The sequence below is a fragment of the Aspergillus wentii genome (genome assembly GCF_001890725.1).
Source record: "Aspergillus wentii DTO 134E9 unplaced genomic scaffold ASPWEscaffold_7, whole genome shotgun sequence".
Taxonomy (NCBI): Eukaryota; Fungi; Ascomycota; class Eurotiomycetes; order Eurotiales; family Aspergillaceae; genus Aspergillus; species Aspergillus wentii.
In genome coordinates this window covers 1,546,536-1,562,048 of record NW_024467838.1, presented here as the reverse complement: position 1 = coordinate 1,562,048, position 15,513 = coordinate 1,546,536, and the positions used below count along the sequence as shown (strand labels likewise).

General features: G+C 44.5%; 8 protein-coding genes across 8 annotated transcripts; 4 read left to right on the top strand and 4 right to left on the bottom strand.

Annotated features, from left to right (window-relative positions):
• Positions 1-80: 80 nt before the first annotated feature.
• Positions 81-544, bottom strand: ASPWEDRAFT_656875 (uncharacterized protein). The gene is made up of 2 exons (XM_040838811.1): positions 498-544; positions 81-451 (listed from the first exon to the last, which is right to left on the bottom strand). Exon 2 carries the CDS (start codon positions 329-331, stop codon positions 116-118), a length of 216 nt encoding a protein of 71 aa, XP_040685966.1. The 5' UTR covers positions 332-451; positions 498-544; the 3' UTR covers positions 81-115.
• Positions 545-821: 277 nt separating this feature from the next.
• On the bottom strand, positions 822-1,359 carry ASPWEDRAFT_186480 (uncharacterized protein). The gene is made up of 4 exons (XM_040832134.1): positions 1,305-1,359; positions 1,187-1,248; positions 1,059-1,133; positions 822-999 (listed from the first exon to the last, which is right to left on the bottom strand). Exons 1-4 carry the CDS (start codon positions 1,323-1,325, stop codon positions 927-929), a joined length of 231 nt encoding a protein of 76 aa, XP_040685965.1. The 5' UTR covers positions 1,326-1,359; the 3' UTR covers positions 822-926.
• A 788-nt stretch (positions 1,360-2,147) lies between these two features.
• Positions 2,148-3,031, bottom strand: ASPWEDRAFT_53944 (glycoside hydrolase family 12 protein; the record flags this gene model as incomplete). Its single annotated transcript, XM_040837977.1, has 3 exons — positions 2,148-2,227; positions 2,288-2,520; positions 2,622-3,031. 3 exons carry the CDS (start codon positions 3,029-3,031, stop codon positions 2,148-2,150), a joined length of 723 nt encoding a protein of 240 aa, XP_040685964.1.
• Positions 3,032-5,561: 2,530 nt separating this feature from the next.
• Positions 5,562-7,315, top strand: ASPWEDRAFT_44378 (endo-1,4-beta-xylanase). Its single transcript, XM_040836253.1, has 10 exons — positions 5,562-5,916; positions 5,967-6,007; positions 6,063-6,111; positions 6,169-6,290; positions 6,338-6,483; positions 6,536-6,624; positions 6,674-6,692; positions 6,745-6,868; positions 6,920-6,985; positions 7,041-7,315. Exons 1-10 carry the CDS (start codon positions 5,679-5,681, stop codon positions 7,128-7,130), a joined length of 984 nt encoding a protein of 327 aa, XP_040685963.1. The 5' UTR covers positions 5,562-5,678; the 3' UTR covers positions 7,131-7,315.
• A 141-nt stretch (positions 7,316-7,456) lies between these two features.
• On the bottom strand, positions 7,457-8,538 carry ASPWEDRAFT_175573 (uncharacterized protein; the record flags this gene model as incomplete). The annotated part of the gene is made up of 2 exons (XM_040831377.1): positions 7,457-8,383; positions 8,434-8,538. 2 exons carry the CDS (start codon positions 8,536-8,538, stop codon positions 7,457-7,459), a joined length of 1,032 nt encoding a protein of 343 aa, XP_040685962.1.
• A 493-nt stretch (positions 8,539-9,031) lies between these two features.
• ASPWEDRAFT_656808 (uncharacterized protein) lies at positions 9,032-9,585 on the top strand. Its single transcript, XM_040838809.1, has one exon. It carries the CDS (start codon positions 9,119-9,121, stop codon positions 9,482-9,484), a length of 366 nt encoding a protein of 121 aa, XP_040685961.1. The 5' UTR covers positions 9,032-9,118; the 3' UTR covers positions 9,485-9,585.
• Positions 9,586-10,633: 1,048 nt separating this feature from the next.
• On the top strand, positions 10,634-11,847 carry ASPWEDRAFT_44375 (uncharacterized protein). The gene is made up of 5 exons (XM_040836252.1): positions 10,634-10,907; positions 10,958-10,977; positions 11,039-11,075; positions 11,126-11,193; positions 11,244-11,847. The coding sequence occupies exons 1-5, from the start codon at positions 10,724-10,726 to the stop codon at positions 11,838-11,840; spliced, it is 906 nt and encodes a 301-aa protein (XP_040685960.1). The 5' UTR covers positions 10,634-10,723; the 3' UTR covers positions 11,841-11,847.
• A 1,666-nt stretch (positions 11,848-13,513) lies between these two features.
• Positions 13,514-14,813, top strand: ASPWEDRAFT_186477 (metallophosphoesterase family protein; the record flags this gene model as incomplete). The annotated part of the gene is made up of 3 exons (XM_040832133.1): positions 13,514-13,568; positions 13,644-13,812; positions 13,873-14,813. 3 exons carry the CDS (start codon positions 13,514-13,516, stop codon positions 14,528-14,530), a joined length of 882 nt encoding a protein of 293 aa, XP_040685959.1. The 3' UTR covers positions 14,531-14,813.
• Positions 14,814-15,513: the final 700 nt, after the last annotated feature.

The following is a 15,513-nucleotide window of genomic DNA, read 5'->3' as shown; positions in this document are numbered from 1 at the left end:
AATGCAAGTTCCTATAGGATCTAAATTAGACGCGAGACATATTGTCTTCCCTCCCTCGAAGGCATACCAAGATAGTGCCGCTGGAAATAGATAATTAAATATCCCCATAGAAATTCTAAACTCTCGTGTCGATGGTGTTGATATTGAGATACTGAATGAGGCCTAGAAATATCCTTAAGAAACCCTTCCTTTCACCAGGATCTAACAGGTCATATGTCTCTGATCGATAGATTTGCAGGTTCTCAGTCAATGACTCTCCCTGAACTAGACTTTGGAGATAGGACTTGGAGGCTACAGCCTTTGTCATTCGGAAGACTGTCTTTCTTAACATAATAACAAATGAGGTATACGAGTCGCGACTAAGATCCTCGTCGAAGGCTATGATCAGTAGGAATAGGGCATACGGGATTTCGGATTTTATTTTATTCTCTTCATCACTTTGCCGCGGGCTCTAATGTCATGTTAGAGAAACACTATAAAAGAGTAAAGGTTCTTACTGTACAGATTGTCAGAGGAGTGATGTGATTCCAATAGAGTGAAGGAGATGAGGGATGGAACTAGTCGAAGAAGGAGGGGCAGCTTTGAATAATCATATTCAGCTAATTAGTATTATTAATAATGATTGTCCTTTCAGCCATACCCCTCACTAGTTATATCCAACCACAGAGCGCTACATGCCATAGGAACAGCTCAGCCACACATTTTTCAGCTGAGACGGTATCTTAACCCCACCATACCCACATTATAGAATATTATGTACAGCTCCAGCTGAACCCCATTGAAGGGTTTTACCCTGTACCCGCGCCAGATGAGTTTTAGGTCCTGCATAAAATAATACTCTGATTTCAGTTATCTAAAGGATGGTCACATGAGTCTATCTAATACATTCTGGGGAACCACCATCATTCAAACATGGCAAGTTCGTCTTAGTTGTCGTGTACGATAACCTGAACCCCCTCCAAAGCTTGCAGCTTTTCAATAGCATCCGATGACATCGGTCTGGCATACGAACGTACATTAGCACGTACATACTCAATTGGAGGCAAAGTCAAACTTACGGGGGGCAGTAGATTGGGGGATAGCTTGGCTGCATGATAAATTCTTCCCCGTTTGAAGCATCCTTGGTCATTATGCTTTTATAACCAGTAAATATATTCCTGACCATGGAGATATAGTCAAGACTCACGCATTAACAGTGGCATCATGTTCCTGGTATGCCTCGATGTTATCGAATCGAATGCTAACGCTCTGATGACTATGTTAGCTCTATTTCTGGACAGGGCTAGGGATGCTATAGTACATACCTTTCTTTCGGTGTCAGACATGTTGTTTTATCTGGGCTGTAGACTGCAGCAGGATGGTTACAATCGTCTTTTCTGTCTCTCGGGACTCAAGGTCTATTAATATTACCCCTCTATGTAGATCACTGCTCCATGGGGTTTATAACTACGTCATTTTTTTCAGCTGCGGCTGAACTGTGGGGCTGGCTTCTCGGATAAAGATTGAGGTTCACGATATGGAACCATATTATGTTTCCTGATTTATCTGCTGGTCTGTATGCAATGGAAATTGCTATCAATAAAGAAGAGCACTAAAATATACAAAAATGAAATATAAAAAGCAAAAAAACATACAACAGCAGGGATTCGCTGGTGGTCACCCACCCAACTACTAACCTGCCGGCGTGTGGCTTAAGTACGGCTGAGCGGACGGGAAGCCCTGTTCTCCACACCCTGTGGTCGTATGTACTAGACACACCATAAAGGAGGACTATATAGATGTAAACATTTGAATGATAAAGGTGAGGTTGCACATAAGACTACGCAGAGAAGTAAGTCAGAGCAGTGAACAAATACCAAGCAAAGACAATGTCAGATTGGCAGCAGATCGCTATAAGGCCAGATCAAATACAGAAAACTAGATAACATGAATAGACAGGATTGCTAACTGCCTAAATTCCTCCTGCTAGTATAAAAACACTGGATATGTTCTTCAAGCCAAAGTCCAACCTATAGGAAAATCGGTCACAATCACCCATGTTCTGAAGCAATTGAAGACATCCATAGGTAGTGGGGGTAAGCAGAACATGCCAACTACACCGTGGGCCACCAGCCCGTTGAGGAATAGATCATGAGGCTTCCATATTCTTAGTTAACACTGGCAGTCCATTGAGGAACCTTGAAAGTTACTGGGCCACCAGTGAAAGGCTCAGTTCCGAACTGCAGGTCTTTACATTGTTCTTATTAGTGATTTTGCTTGTGTGTGGGTTAATTTTGTGTATCCTTACTGGTCAAGTACTGGCTAGAAGCAGGGAAGTTCTGCTTAGATGTAATGTAGTCGAAAAATGGCTTGATGTCTCCTTTCCATGAGTTGATCGGGGTTGCCGAGACGAAGCTGTACGTCTTCTGTTCAGCGCCTGCCTGGGTGGTGGTGCCGTACCACAGCTCCCACGTATGGCCTCCAATTGTAGGTGAATCGATTTTGGTGCCAATTGGCTGGATAGTACCGTAGCGTGCGAGCCTGGAAGAAGTAGAAATCCGACGGAGTCAGTTTATTGAACTTTCCTTGCTGTACAAGCTATGTAGAAGAAACGGCTGCAGGGGTAATCAGCTGATACGTACCAAATCATCAGTTCATAATCACCGCTTGATGTGGCGTGATTCTTGTCCGCAGCGGTAAACAGGTCATATGCCACATCAGCGTTGACATTGGTGTTATCCTGTTCCCATTCCACATTGGTGGGGATACTGCTAACGTCGCTCACAAGCTTCTTCTCAAAGGTGACTCCGGAGTTGGAATAGCTCTTCACCGTGCCTTCGCCACCGCTCCAATTCCAGGTAGTGTGCCATGCAGCGCCCGAGCTAGAGAGGTTGTCAACATAGACGCACTGGGAGCCGGTTCCCTGGTCCTTTCCCCAGAGATTGTTGTTCACGGAATATGGAGGGCTTGAGGCAGAATCATATTGCGCACACAGCTCCTTTTGACTGAACGCTGTGGCTACGAGGGTGGAAAGTATCAAGGGGAGCTTCATAGTGAGAGTATAGGTGGTGTTTCAAGTCTGATCGATGAGAATACAGGCCTGGGAGTACTGGCGGCGAACGCTGTTTATAAAGCACGGAGTGGGCAGGCTGCTGACATGACGGAAGATTAACGCATTTCCGGTATATTATATGGTGTCTTCTTTCTTCCGAATTCACGAAATATTCAGTATCAGCAATATCTGTCGGGATCGACAGTAAATCTCCTACATAGGCACGGTTTACAGGACCGAAGCACCGGCTAATCCATCTTTAGCCATGATTGGCACGTCTCAACTTGAGCACATAGCGTGACTTTACTTCAGGTCCAGCTTCCTCTTCGGAAATACTCCTGTCTAAGGCATAGATCTTCGGACTAATACCGTTCTTTAGGAACATTAATATATATCTAACAGTATCTTTAATATTATACTAGGATGTAGTTCAATCGGAAGAACATCGGAGATTTCAAAGCCAGGGTATGAGTTTAGTAGGATCAAATGACCGGGATATCCTTCCCATGCCGAAGCAGTTGGTGCATTGCCGGCCCCAGGAAATTGGCACCCCTAGATCTCAGCTACGCACGTTAGACATGGACAAAGATATTATGCTACTTGCCAGCCCCCGAGGCATTTAGAGAGATTCGCTCATTTAGGAACAAATGGTATCAAATGAACGTTATCTGTAACAAGCGGAGACGCTACTTAAGGTGGACAAGGCCCTCAAAGAGTAAGCTAGTCTCCATCAAACTAGATCCAACCCCTAATACAAGCGCCTTTCATAGGGGACTAAAGCTTGTTTTCGGCAGTGAGAAATGAAGCTCGATTGCCGACGGGATCTTGGCATACTAACCAACCCTATTTAGATGGTAGATGAGGACGTAGCATCTGTTAATAGCTCATACAGATTGGAAGATTTAGGCTAAATTGCTGTTACTGTCTCTTTTTGCAGCCTTCCTCCACCTTTGCCAAAGGCGGGGTTAGCCGCCAAGTCGGCTGTCTATCATATCACGGAAATTATTCCAGGTTCCATGGATCCACGATCCTTATCTAATGGGGATTAGTGCAAACCAGATCGCTGTAGCTCATATCATGAGTCTAGGTCGCGCTGCTACTTACCTTACCAGTAAATGATTGGCTCTTAACAGAAGCTGGTACTGCGCCATGACACCTTACTCAGATGTGAGTAATACAGTCCCAGACAGGGCTTCGCCAATCTTGGCGCCTTTGATCCCCACATTGGAACGCTATGTATTAGACGAGAGATAGCAGAAAAGCAAATGGAAATTGTTATTGCAGAAAGTCGAGAGGAATATTAATTAACTACGTTTTATCTCCTGGTTTCTTGCTCACCGTAATCCCTCATTTTGATCGACGGATAAAACCTGAGACAGACTAGCCCAAAGAATGTCTCGGAGACCTTAATTAACGACGGCTCAAGCGAACTCAGGACACATGTGATTTTTCCAAAGGACAATGCTGAATACCTGAAGAGCTACCAAATGCCGTTGTATAATTAATTAAATGGATCCTTGAGTAGCCCATAGGCTTCTACGCTAACCTCCTTAGCCTGAAGAGAGTTGATTAACCGACCCTTCTATTCTGCGTGCAGACGAACAATGTCTGACCCTTAAACTTTGTTAGGCTTAAGTCAGGGTCTGGTGGATAGACCAAAATCTGGGTAGGGTTAGCGGATAGTCCCACCTACCTAAAACCAGCCCCAACCCTCCCGAGCCACCTCAGATGATGAGCACCTATATTCCCATTGAACGTGCTCACCTTGCTCTTACTGTTGTCCCGTATATTGGTCAAATGATGTGAAGGACGCATTCCGAAAATTTACAGACCATTGTTAGATGTATTAGCCGCATGAAACTTTCTCAAAGCTCTTACTTGGGAGGTAGTGCAATCAATCACTTAATCAATCCAAACCGACATCATAAAACGCTATAACTTGGGATTCAAATCGCGTGTCCCAAGAGCGCTCATTCGACCAGTAGGAAGTTTAGGCATAATGAAGGGATTTTGGCAAATTTATTGGGCGTATGAATTACAAACGGTGGTGAAATTAGGCAGTGCACATGCATATACATTTGTACAGTATAGGCTATTTGTCAATGAAGGCTTGCATGGTTCAAGGTCGGTTGTCTTGGCCGAGTTCCAGCCCGGCGTTGTGACTGGTCTATAGGTAGAGAACATTCGATTTTCTCCGTATGTTCTGGCACTCAATTCTAGTCCCTTGTCGACCACTTCTTTTTCCAAGAGCCAAGCGACCCCAGCCCGCTCTAAAACAATCTAAGTATCATCGCATTTGTTCCTGGCAATTACACCATCATAGACCGGCAATCATTACCCCTCTAAACTGCCGATGAAGCCCCACATACTGTCAATCATGCTTGCATGAAAGACAAAGCCGTGAATCGCATGGTGGACACTAGAATAGTCACGGAGACCTTCCTGATAGGGATATACCATCCCTGTTTTATATATTTTACTTTATAAATACTTCTATCAAATTCACTCACCATAGCATAAAGCTGTTAAGGCCTCACACATATAAATATCAACCTGGATCACGCTCAATTTTGCTATTGTAAACCTTGAAATTCGACAACAAACATTTCTTTGATACTGAATTGCTTATTCCTGTCATTTGTTCAAAATGGTCCAACTCTCTTCGCTCGCGTATGGCGCCCTTATTACCACTGTCGCATCCGCATATGTGACTGGTCGCCAGGCGCCGCAGAGCATCAACAATGCCTTCAAGGCACATGGCAAGAAGTATTTCGGAACCATTGCGGAGGGTCAATCATTGCAGAATAGCCAGAATGAGGCTATCATTGCTGCTGATTTCAGCGCCCTGACTCCCGAGAATAGCCTGAAGTGGGATGCAACCGAGCGTATGTGTCTCTTTGTTCGTCAATTATTTACAAAGGCTGACCTCAGGTAGCTTCGCAGGGTAGCTTCAGTTTCAGCGGATCTGACGCTGTTGTATGTTTTTTTTTTTCTTGTTTTGCTCCGGATTAATCTGACTCGAGTGATATAGGTCAACTACGCGCAGCAACATGAGAAGCTTATGCGAGGACATACCCTTGGTAGGTTCTCATCACATTATGAGTACTGGAGCTATGCATTAACGGATAAAACCATAGTTTGGCACTCTCAGCTCCCACAATGGGTTCAGCAGATCAATGATCCCAACACTCTTACCAAGGTTATTCAGGACCATGTCACCAAGGTCATGACCCAATACAAAGGGAAGATCTACGCCTGGGTAAGTCACGAGGTAAACTCGAATTTTCGTCTCACTGACCGTGACAGGATGTGGTGAATGAAATCTTCGCTGAGGATGGATCCCTTCGCGACAGCGTGTTCTCAAAGGTTCTTGGTGAAGACTTTGTCCGAATCGCCTTTGAAGCTGCTCGTGCCGCTGATCCCAACGCCAAGCTGTACATCAATGACTACAAGTAAGATCTACCAACGTGGCATAGGTGAAGTTGTGCTAAATATCTCTTCCAGCCTGGATTCCGCTTCCTACGCCAAGACTCAGGGATTTGTGAGCAAGGTTAAAAAGTGGATTGCTGCAGGAATTCCTATTGATGGAATCGGTAAGTTGCCTGAGTTTCCTTGTAACGCAACTCGACTAATAAATCCTAGGCTCTCAATCTCACTACAGGTGAAATATTTGCTGCTCAACAACGATGTATTTTGCTGACCTTATTTCTCAGCTCTGGGGGATTCCCAACTTCAGGAACCCAGGACGCCCTGAAGGCCCTTGCGTCCACTGGTGTCTCGGAATTGGCTATTACCGAACTTGACATTGCAGGAGCCGGCTCCAACGACTACGTGAATGTCCGTATATCGTTCGTTTATTAGAATTAACCGTGCTAAAAGATAATATAGGTTGTCAATGCGTGCTTGAATGTACCCAAGTGTATCGGTATCACTGTTTGGGGTGTCTCTGACAAGGTACTTTTCCTCTCTCCATTGCGGTGTATAGCTAGGAGCTAACAGTCTTATCTAGGACTCATGGCGCTCGGATGAGAGCCCATTGTTGTTCGATGGCAACTACCAAGCTAAGGATGCCTATGGAGCTATCCTTGCTGCGCTGTAAACCAGCCCCGTCTTTCAACTCTTCCACCGCAGGCGATGTGAGAAATGGAAGCCTGTGTAGAAAATATGGAATTCGATATTTCATAGAAGAAGCCGGCAGCTAGCCATTGTACTCGTACAAATCGAGAGATATGTAATGTGCGAACCAATCGAATTTGACTATGTGTAAGCTAGGAGAAATCCCCATATTAAATTCATTATAAGATTTAATCCTGGTCATTGTCCTTAACATATCTAATTTCATTCACACCGCCTGGGTATGCCTGGGTCGAAAATCGACAGTGACTATTGTATAATGGTGGCTTATCATGAAGGATAAGTACCACTTTAACCCTGAGTAAAAGGCGCCCCTTCCAACGCAGTCGCTTGTATCTCCCAGACTTTTCTTCCCAGCTTCACTAGCCTTGGCCCAAACTCCTCAAGAAGAGTTGCAGGATCAAGCCCGTCTTCGTTCAGTGCCTCGAGATACATCTGATCCGTCCCGAAAGTCGCCGCCTTCCATAATCTCTTCCATTGCGCAATCGCGCGAATAGCTTCGGGTTGCTCTCTCTGTATATTTCTCGCGATCATATAAAACGACGATCGCTTGCTATGACTTTTTCTCGGTTTAAACAACCGCACAGAAGAGAACTGCGAGAACTGATAGAGAAGCTTGACAGTATCCCATGCCTCCACCTTGTGCAAGAGGACAACCATTGTCCCACCAGGGTAGATATGCTCCAACCCAAGGGCCAGCTGCGAAATTGACAGTCGTGCCGCCTCTCGTCGCTCACGATATGCAGCCCGTTCATGGGTCCGGAGGACTTGTCCATCACAGAAAATAAGATCAAAGGTCTGTTCGTCGGCGAATTGTCTGGGTAGAAATCGCTCCGCGTCTGGATGCCCGGCTGGGATCTCCGTTGCACCCATATCTTCCGCCAGCATCGTGACGTCCAGAAACTTCAACTGAATGTTTGGATGGGAGGGTAGCAAATCACGGTGGCCTCCTTGCGAGGGTGGCAGACTGAATCCCATTGCAGACGCACTGGGGTTCAGGCGTAAAGCGGTGGCCAGAAAGCCTCCTGGGGCAAAACACAGGTCGAGAATACGGGGTTGGTATGTATGGTTGATTCGAAGAGCTTTTGTGCACTTCTGCATCTCCTGACCTATATTCTTCATCATACGGAAGAAAAAAATGGCCGTACGGCTATCTGCTTCATCGGCATTCTGGCGCTGGCGCTGGAAGAACAAGTCGCCTTCTGGATTATTCCATCCCTGGGAGGCTTGTTAGCATTCGCCCACTTCAAGGGTGCAAGAAGTAATACTCTCTGTCTGAGCTCGGAGAGGAGTTGATATTCCGTCGTGTGCTCCGTTAGATACGCGGCGATGATTGCGTTGGGATGGGAGGATTTATTATCTACTGGGTTCATATTGAGATGGGAGAATGGATACTGAATGAAATAGATGGATCAAAGGCTTAGCGGTCTCTAAAATAACAATCTCCGGTCTTGTAGGCACTGTCTGCCGCAAGGCTATCCAGCCAACAGAACCGCCCACTTACAGTTGGTAGAATCCAGCCTTGTTGTGGCAAGGCATGATCAGCGTAAATTAAAAATTGGAAAAAAGCATCTCTCTGGTGCCTAGCGCGGGCAGTTGGTGTTGATTCGCTCAAAAACGGCATTACAACCAATCATTAAACGCCGCATTCAACAGCTACAAGGAACAGCAATCATAGATGATACCCGTGATCAAGTACATGTATTATGGCACAGTCAGTTGCATGACTAGCTCTATGCATCTGCTGCGGCAGCGACATGACGAGACTCACTGCGGGAGAATGGCGGGGTCTCACCTTCCAGTCTTGCTCATCCGCGCAGATGACAAGCCTGTGAGATTTGACTGATGGCTACCGCTCCATCCGCGCTTGGTCCATAGATGGTCTGGCTTAACGCTGTTCTTTCCGAATACCCTGTGGGAGGCAAAAATGAGGTCTGAAAACCCATCCCAGAGATGGTAGAAACGAGGTGTACGCACACACCAGGAGTCACACCACCATATTCAGGCAAATATACAGGCTTCATCATAATACGGAAAGCATTTGGCTGGTTGTTGCCTGGACTTATATTGCGGCTGGTCCTTATTGTTCCCTGGGGCTTCTGTCAGTTATTTATACTATTATGGCATCAGGACAGCGAAGCACGCAAAACTTGCTATCTTTGTGAAATGTTCCCCCCACTTTATGTGTCCTGGCATATGGAATTGATTGGCTTCAAACTCCCTAATCAAATGTCAATAGCAGGGATTGTGGTGGCTTTACGCAGATACCAAGAGTCCGAGCGTTTGCAAAGAATCAAGATAATCCAATCATACCTATAAAGGTATAACTGACCAAGAACAAAGCCCTGCTGTCGTATTTTGGAAATAATATTTTTCATAACCTCACCTCGGATTTTCATTCTCGCTCCGTACCAACAGGCAACTCGACTAGTATCGTTCTCGCTGCGTTCAGCATGATAGATGGCATATATTAGTCGTGACAATTCTATTATATATAGGACCTTATTAGAGTAGATTGCCTTTGTACCCGGTACTTCCTGCAGTGATGCCAAAGTGGTAAAGGGATTGGTCCTAAGGTGCCAGGTCTTTGCTGCATTATTCAAGATAGGCGAGCGGCCATCTGGGTATCTGGAACGGCTTAATGGACTGTTGGCTTCTTTATTTACCTTCTTTGAGGACTTTAAATACTTGGAAAGCTGAAAGCATCTCTTCAGTATTCTGAAAGAGTCTATCTATGCCATGATGGAGCTGTTTATTGCTTTCCCGGATATAAGAGACAGCTGTTTTATCTAGATATGGAGAATACCTTCCGGGCAGCATACGCAGGCAGTTTGGAAAGGTTTGACCTTGAATACTGGCTGCTATGGCTATATACTATGCGATACTATCCTCTGATGCCGCCCGATCTTTAAGGTGATGCTAAGTTACTGGCACGAGTATGTGATCTATAGGATGGCCATGGCTTATTGCCTGGATTTTACTCTTATGAGATTTAAGAGCTAGTTGATGGATCTCTAGACTGATAAATCGCACGCACCGCATTGCTCTATGCCCAAAAGCCCAGCCTCTTTTGGTATGGTGGCCAGCTCTTTGAGACTTTGGATGATCAAACAGTTGAGTGCTTTTCAAATGCCATCCTAGATGAAGCAGTTTTTGCTTGTGATCTTCTCACAGAAAGCCCTGTCAAATGTCGAGTACATTATTTAGACCTTAGGTTAATGTATCGGAGAGTACTATTAGACCACTCTTCTTTAAGGTTTCAGATCCCCCAGATCTGTTGTGACAGAGATACGGAGATATTAAAAAAGCCTTTCGAGTATTCAATACAGAGGTAGGTAGCTCGTGTGGAATATGTGGATTTATTGATGACCTTTCGATGACGTGGAGTGTAGCGATTCCGCCGAGAAACCACATGTCAACTATAAAGCGGCTAACCCACTTGGACAGTTCGAGTCATCCGCTCAAGCCCTTCTGTCTCTGGCGCTCCTCTGTATCGAATTCAAAATGAGTTTTGCTTCTGTTAAATATAAGAGGTAGTATGATTTCTCAACTGTTGCTATGTCGCAAGAGCCAGCTGCTCCACCACCGCCAAATATTATACCGAACTTTAGTAATCCATCCGGAGGGTTTCAAATATGGGTCAAAGTTACCCAGTTTATTTGCATCCCTGTTGTCGCATGCGTTGTTATAATGAGGCTATATGTCAAGATATTCATGCAACATGTGTTTTTTGTTGAGGACTGTAAGTAGTTACCCAGATTCCCTGATATTTATAGTCATTGATCGGATCAGGGATGTGTCTTATATCTTGGGTATGAGGACATGTTTCCTATGGTGGATTATTAGAGTTGTTGTTTTGACTGCGACAATTAGATCCTAGCAACAACATGGTTTTCACTTCAGCTACTATGTACGTTCTCGAGAATAAATCTCGGTGACAAAATTGACCTGTCTCGCCAGCGGCATATGCAGGCGGTGGAAATCATCAATGGGATATACCAAAGGACAACATGGTTCTTTTTTTGAAGGTAGGTGAAGTATGGGAGTATGCAGACTGTTTACTGAACTTCCTACCTAGGCCTCCTACATAATAAATGTCATCTACAGCCCACTTATTCTTACAGTCAAGCTGTCGATTCTTTTTATGCTTGCACGATTCTTCGCACCATATCCAGTGCCAGTTTATTTTATCTACATATTCAGTGGGGTGCTAGTGGCCTACACGATTGCAGCAACAGTTGTTAAGATCCGCATCTGCATGCCTATTAGTGCATTTTGGCAAGGCACTGAAGCTACTAGTGGGGCATGTCTCCATGTGCTGAAGGTCTTCCTTAGCGACACAATATTCAGTGTGATCACTGATTTGGTTATCTTAGCTCTGCCCATAATACTGATTCCACTTCTTCATTTGCCCCTTATGAAGAAATTCAAAATTGTTCTTATCCTGGCCGCAGGTGGTATAGTGTGTGTTGTGACCATTGTCCGGTTAGTATGGGTGATTATGTATCAAAACTCAACTGATACGACATGGACATCTAAGCGCACTGATCTTGTTACCTGTGCGGAAATTACACTTGGGATTATTTGTGCCTGCCTTCCAGCTGGTAACTTCCTTGCTTCCCAGGTATCAATACGCTCGCGCCTAAGATTATCTTCATTAGCAACTACTTGTTGAGAATCCCTTCAAAATTTGAAACTCAAAGGTGAAGATTTACTATCATTATTTCAGCTGAATCAGAATATCTGGTCAGGAGTTAGAAACTTAATCTTTAATATTGATGATGCTGCAAGTATAGTTCAAATAAATAGATCATGTTTCTGAAAGATATCGCAGATGCGCCTGTAGGAGAAGCCTAGGTGCGAACATAAGAATTTCGATTACATCCTCAATCCCGGAACTTAGAGCGGTAGGTTCTATCCTATTTAATAAATCATATTGTTCTATCTCTTGAATACCTGTCTAAAGATGTCTAAACTAAGGACTACTAGGTAAAAGTAGCATGTCACATGAGTTGAGTTGAACCATACTTTTGGACTCTACGTAACAAGTCAAGTCATAATTTGAGACTCAGCTATTGTGTGTCACACAAGTCGTTGAGTTAAAGCTACCTTAACCAGGCCATATCAGCAAGCTAAAGTACTTACTTTTAAAGCTATTCTGCTTCTACTGGTATTATACAATTGGAAAAAGAAAGCCAAATCGGTCTCTTGCAGAGAGCTTACAAGAACCAGCCGCCGTTGGCCAACCAATCCTCAACGTAGTAGAGATAGAATTTATCGGTACCATCAAATTTACCGGGGTAAGATTCTCTCAATCGGTGCAAGCGTAGATACCATGCTGGGCTCCTTTCACAAAAGTTATTGCAGTATCGTTGCTTTTCACCGCATCAAGCGGGTCTTCTCTGCGTTATATTACTCATAGCAGCCTACCATGCCCATATTGAGAAGGGGGGCCCCATTAATTCCCTTGATCGAAGACACAGGGGCATCTGGGTTGAATCATACTTGATACCTCCCAGGTTTTTAACCCGGATATTGAAGTTGTTGGAGGCTCCAATGGCCATTACCGCCAGATGCTAGTCTTGATCGTTGCACTCTCCCGACTATACTATCGGAGGTATCTTTAAAGTTCGAGGGGGGGTGTACAGAGGTGAATATTTTGCGAGGTGGCTCTGTTATTCTGGAGTAGAGTTCGGGGATGTGTGATATGTGTGATGTGATGAGAAACTTAGGTCTGGGTCTTACGGCTAAAATTCTATGTCTAAATTTACCTTTTTTGATTCTTTATTATTCTTTATAAAGTGGCATTGTATATATATTATACAAATTTTAATGTTTGTTGAAGTATTAAATCAACAACCAGGGCAGCTGCTCATTCTGAACACCAATAAAAATCCTCTAAAAAGATAGGCTCTAACTTGCTGTTGGTTTGAACTAAATAGCTATATACCGAATCCTTAAGACTCTGATCATTAGTATCTAAGATAGGATAGGTTTACATTGCATATGTTCTATTGGCCTGATTAGTTACTATCAGGATAATCAGGATAATTTGGCCAAGTACCTTCTAAATCCCGCGCCTGCCGACCCTTAACCTAATGCACGGGTAATATTAATGTTGCAGACATGTGGTACACGTGACCCTTCCAGCGCGTTTTAATGGCCGTTGACATAGCACGTGCGCAATGCGGTGGTTCACAGAAGCTTGCTGCTGTCAAAGCATATATATATGGAAATACTGATTGAAGACGACTTATAAATGATTATAAAAGGTGATAGAATGGATCTTCATGCCAACTCAATGTGCAGTTATTTGATACCCTTTCCAGGCTATCAAATTCGATCAAAATGAAGATATCTTTTCAAACATTTATGGCGGGCCTTGTGCTCGGAATTCCAGCTGGTAGGTTGTCACAAAATTGTCTAGAATATGGGATAATGTTCTCCAAAGATTCTGACATTGTTGTTTGAATAATAGTCTGGGCCGACTTCAAACCCTTCCGCTTCTGCCAGTTGGGCGATATCCAACTCGGTTTCGGCCTGGATGGATACAAGAATGATACCTATCGGATGCACCTGGCTGCTGAGCAGGTGAAAAAGGAGGGTTTCGACTTTTGTATCGCTGTTGGGGATTTAACGAATGATCGGTATGTCGCGTCCATCAGACTGGCAGTCAACAGCATCATCCGCTAATCTCATTTCCCCAGCACCCCTGAACAAGTCCAAAGCTTCCAAAGTGTCTATCCCGAGTTCAATGGGCGAGTGCATCTCCTCCCCGGGAACCACGACATCAGCAACGTCGCTACCCTCAAGCAGTTCTCCGTCGACTATAACGTCAGCGACCACGGTGCCTTCAGCCACAACGGCTACCGCTTCATCATGCTCGACTCAATCACACTGATGAGCAACCTCACTGAGTTTGAACCCTACACTACCCAGGAGTGGTCCTGGTTTGAAGAACAGCTTGCCGAAGCCGCGAAGGAGAAGGCGGAGATCATCGTCGCCCACCACCACTTGCCCTTTGAGGTCAGCGAGGATGAGCCCGACAATTACTGGAGCTTCCCAAACCGAGTTCGTGGCCGGTATCTTGATCTGATCCGCCAGTACGGTGTGCGCCATATTCTCGTCGGTCATCGACATGAGACAAAGAATATTTACCCGGCCGATAAGGCGTTTACGATTTATGTCGTTGCCGGTACAGCACGATTCTTTGACAATAATGGGTTTGGCATTAATTATTTCAATGTCACCTCGCTGGACTCGGCGAAGAATGTAACGCAGGAGTATGTTCGCCTGCAGGGCGTGACGCATATGAAGAGGTCGCTGGGTGAGCCGAGGGGGTGTCCTGATATTTTTGCCCACTGAGTATAAGTGGCCGCCTAAGAAACACAGCGTGGAAGATGGTGATGAGAACTGACATTTTTTATGGCTAAATAAAAGGGTTGCTTTGGAGACTGTCTTATAGTATATAGGTACCATATCTTGGCAAACATACCATTTGCACGACCATAACGTTATTGTCTATAAGGTGGTATCTTAGGTACTAAACAGGGTGATATACCATTCAAAGGATTCATCATATATCATGGATGGATATATAAAGATACTCATATTATAGATGGTTCTTTCTGATTAATTAGTTATTAAGTTATATGCACAATCCTATAACTACATTTTTTTATTGCATTATACTTACTCGCACTTACCTGCTTAAATAGACGAAGTATATGTACTTCTCTAGCCTTGCTTGCTTCTTCTAGAACAGCCACCATTACTCTTTGGACACTCTCAGCTTATAGGAGCACCCTATTAGTTCACATCAAAACAGTTACAGTACTATAGCTGTTATATCTTAGTCCAGGCTCATGGGGTGTATAGGTTAGGTTTTCTAGATAAGAGACCCTAGGGTGTGATAACTGTCTCTTGAATGCTTCTAATTTCACTATCCCTTAATCAGGATTACAGGAAATTGATCCCATCTGCCCACCACCACCCAGCTCAGTGTCCTGCGCAGCCCGCTGTCTGATTACATTACATACTGAAACGTACGGGCAGTACATGTTACAACGAATACCCAAAAGAGAATGTCTAGATGTCCAGACTGACTAGGCGCGAAGGCTTGACCGTCACCCATTCTTATGTAGAAATGCGTTGCCCATGCCTTTCTCCGCTGCCAACTATACGATGTGTTCAAAGATGCAGGGTCTCCTGCCAGCAAAGCCACATCATGATCGTTATGTGGGCTTGTGATGTGTACTGCGTGTTCCCACTAGGGTTGTGTTTTCTCAGGTGGAGCGAGACAGAATTGTGATTTCTATTGGCCCTACACACAGGGACTTGCCGCCTGT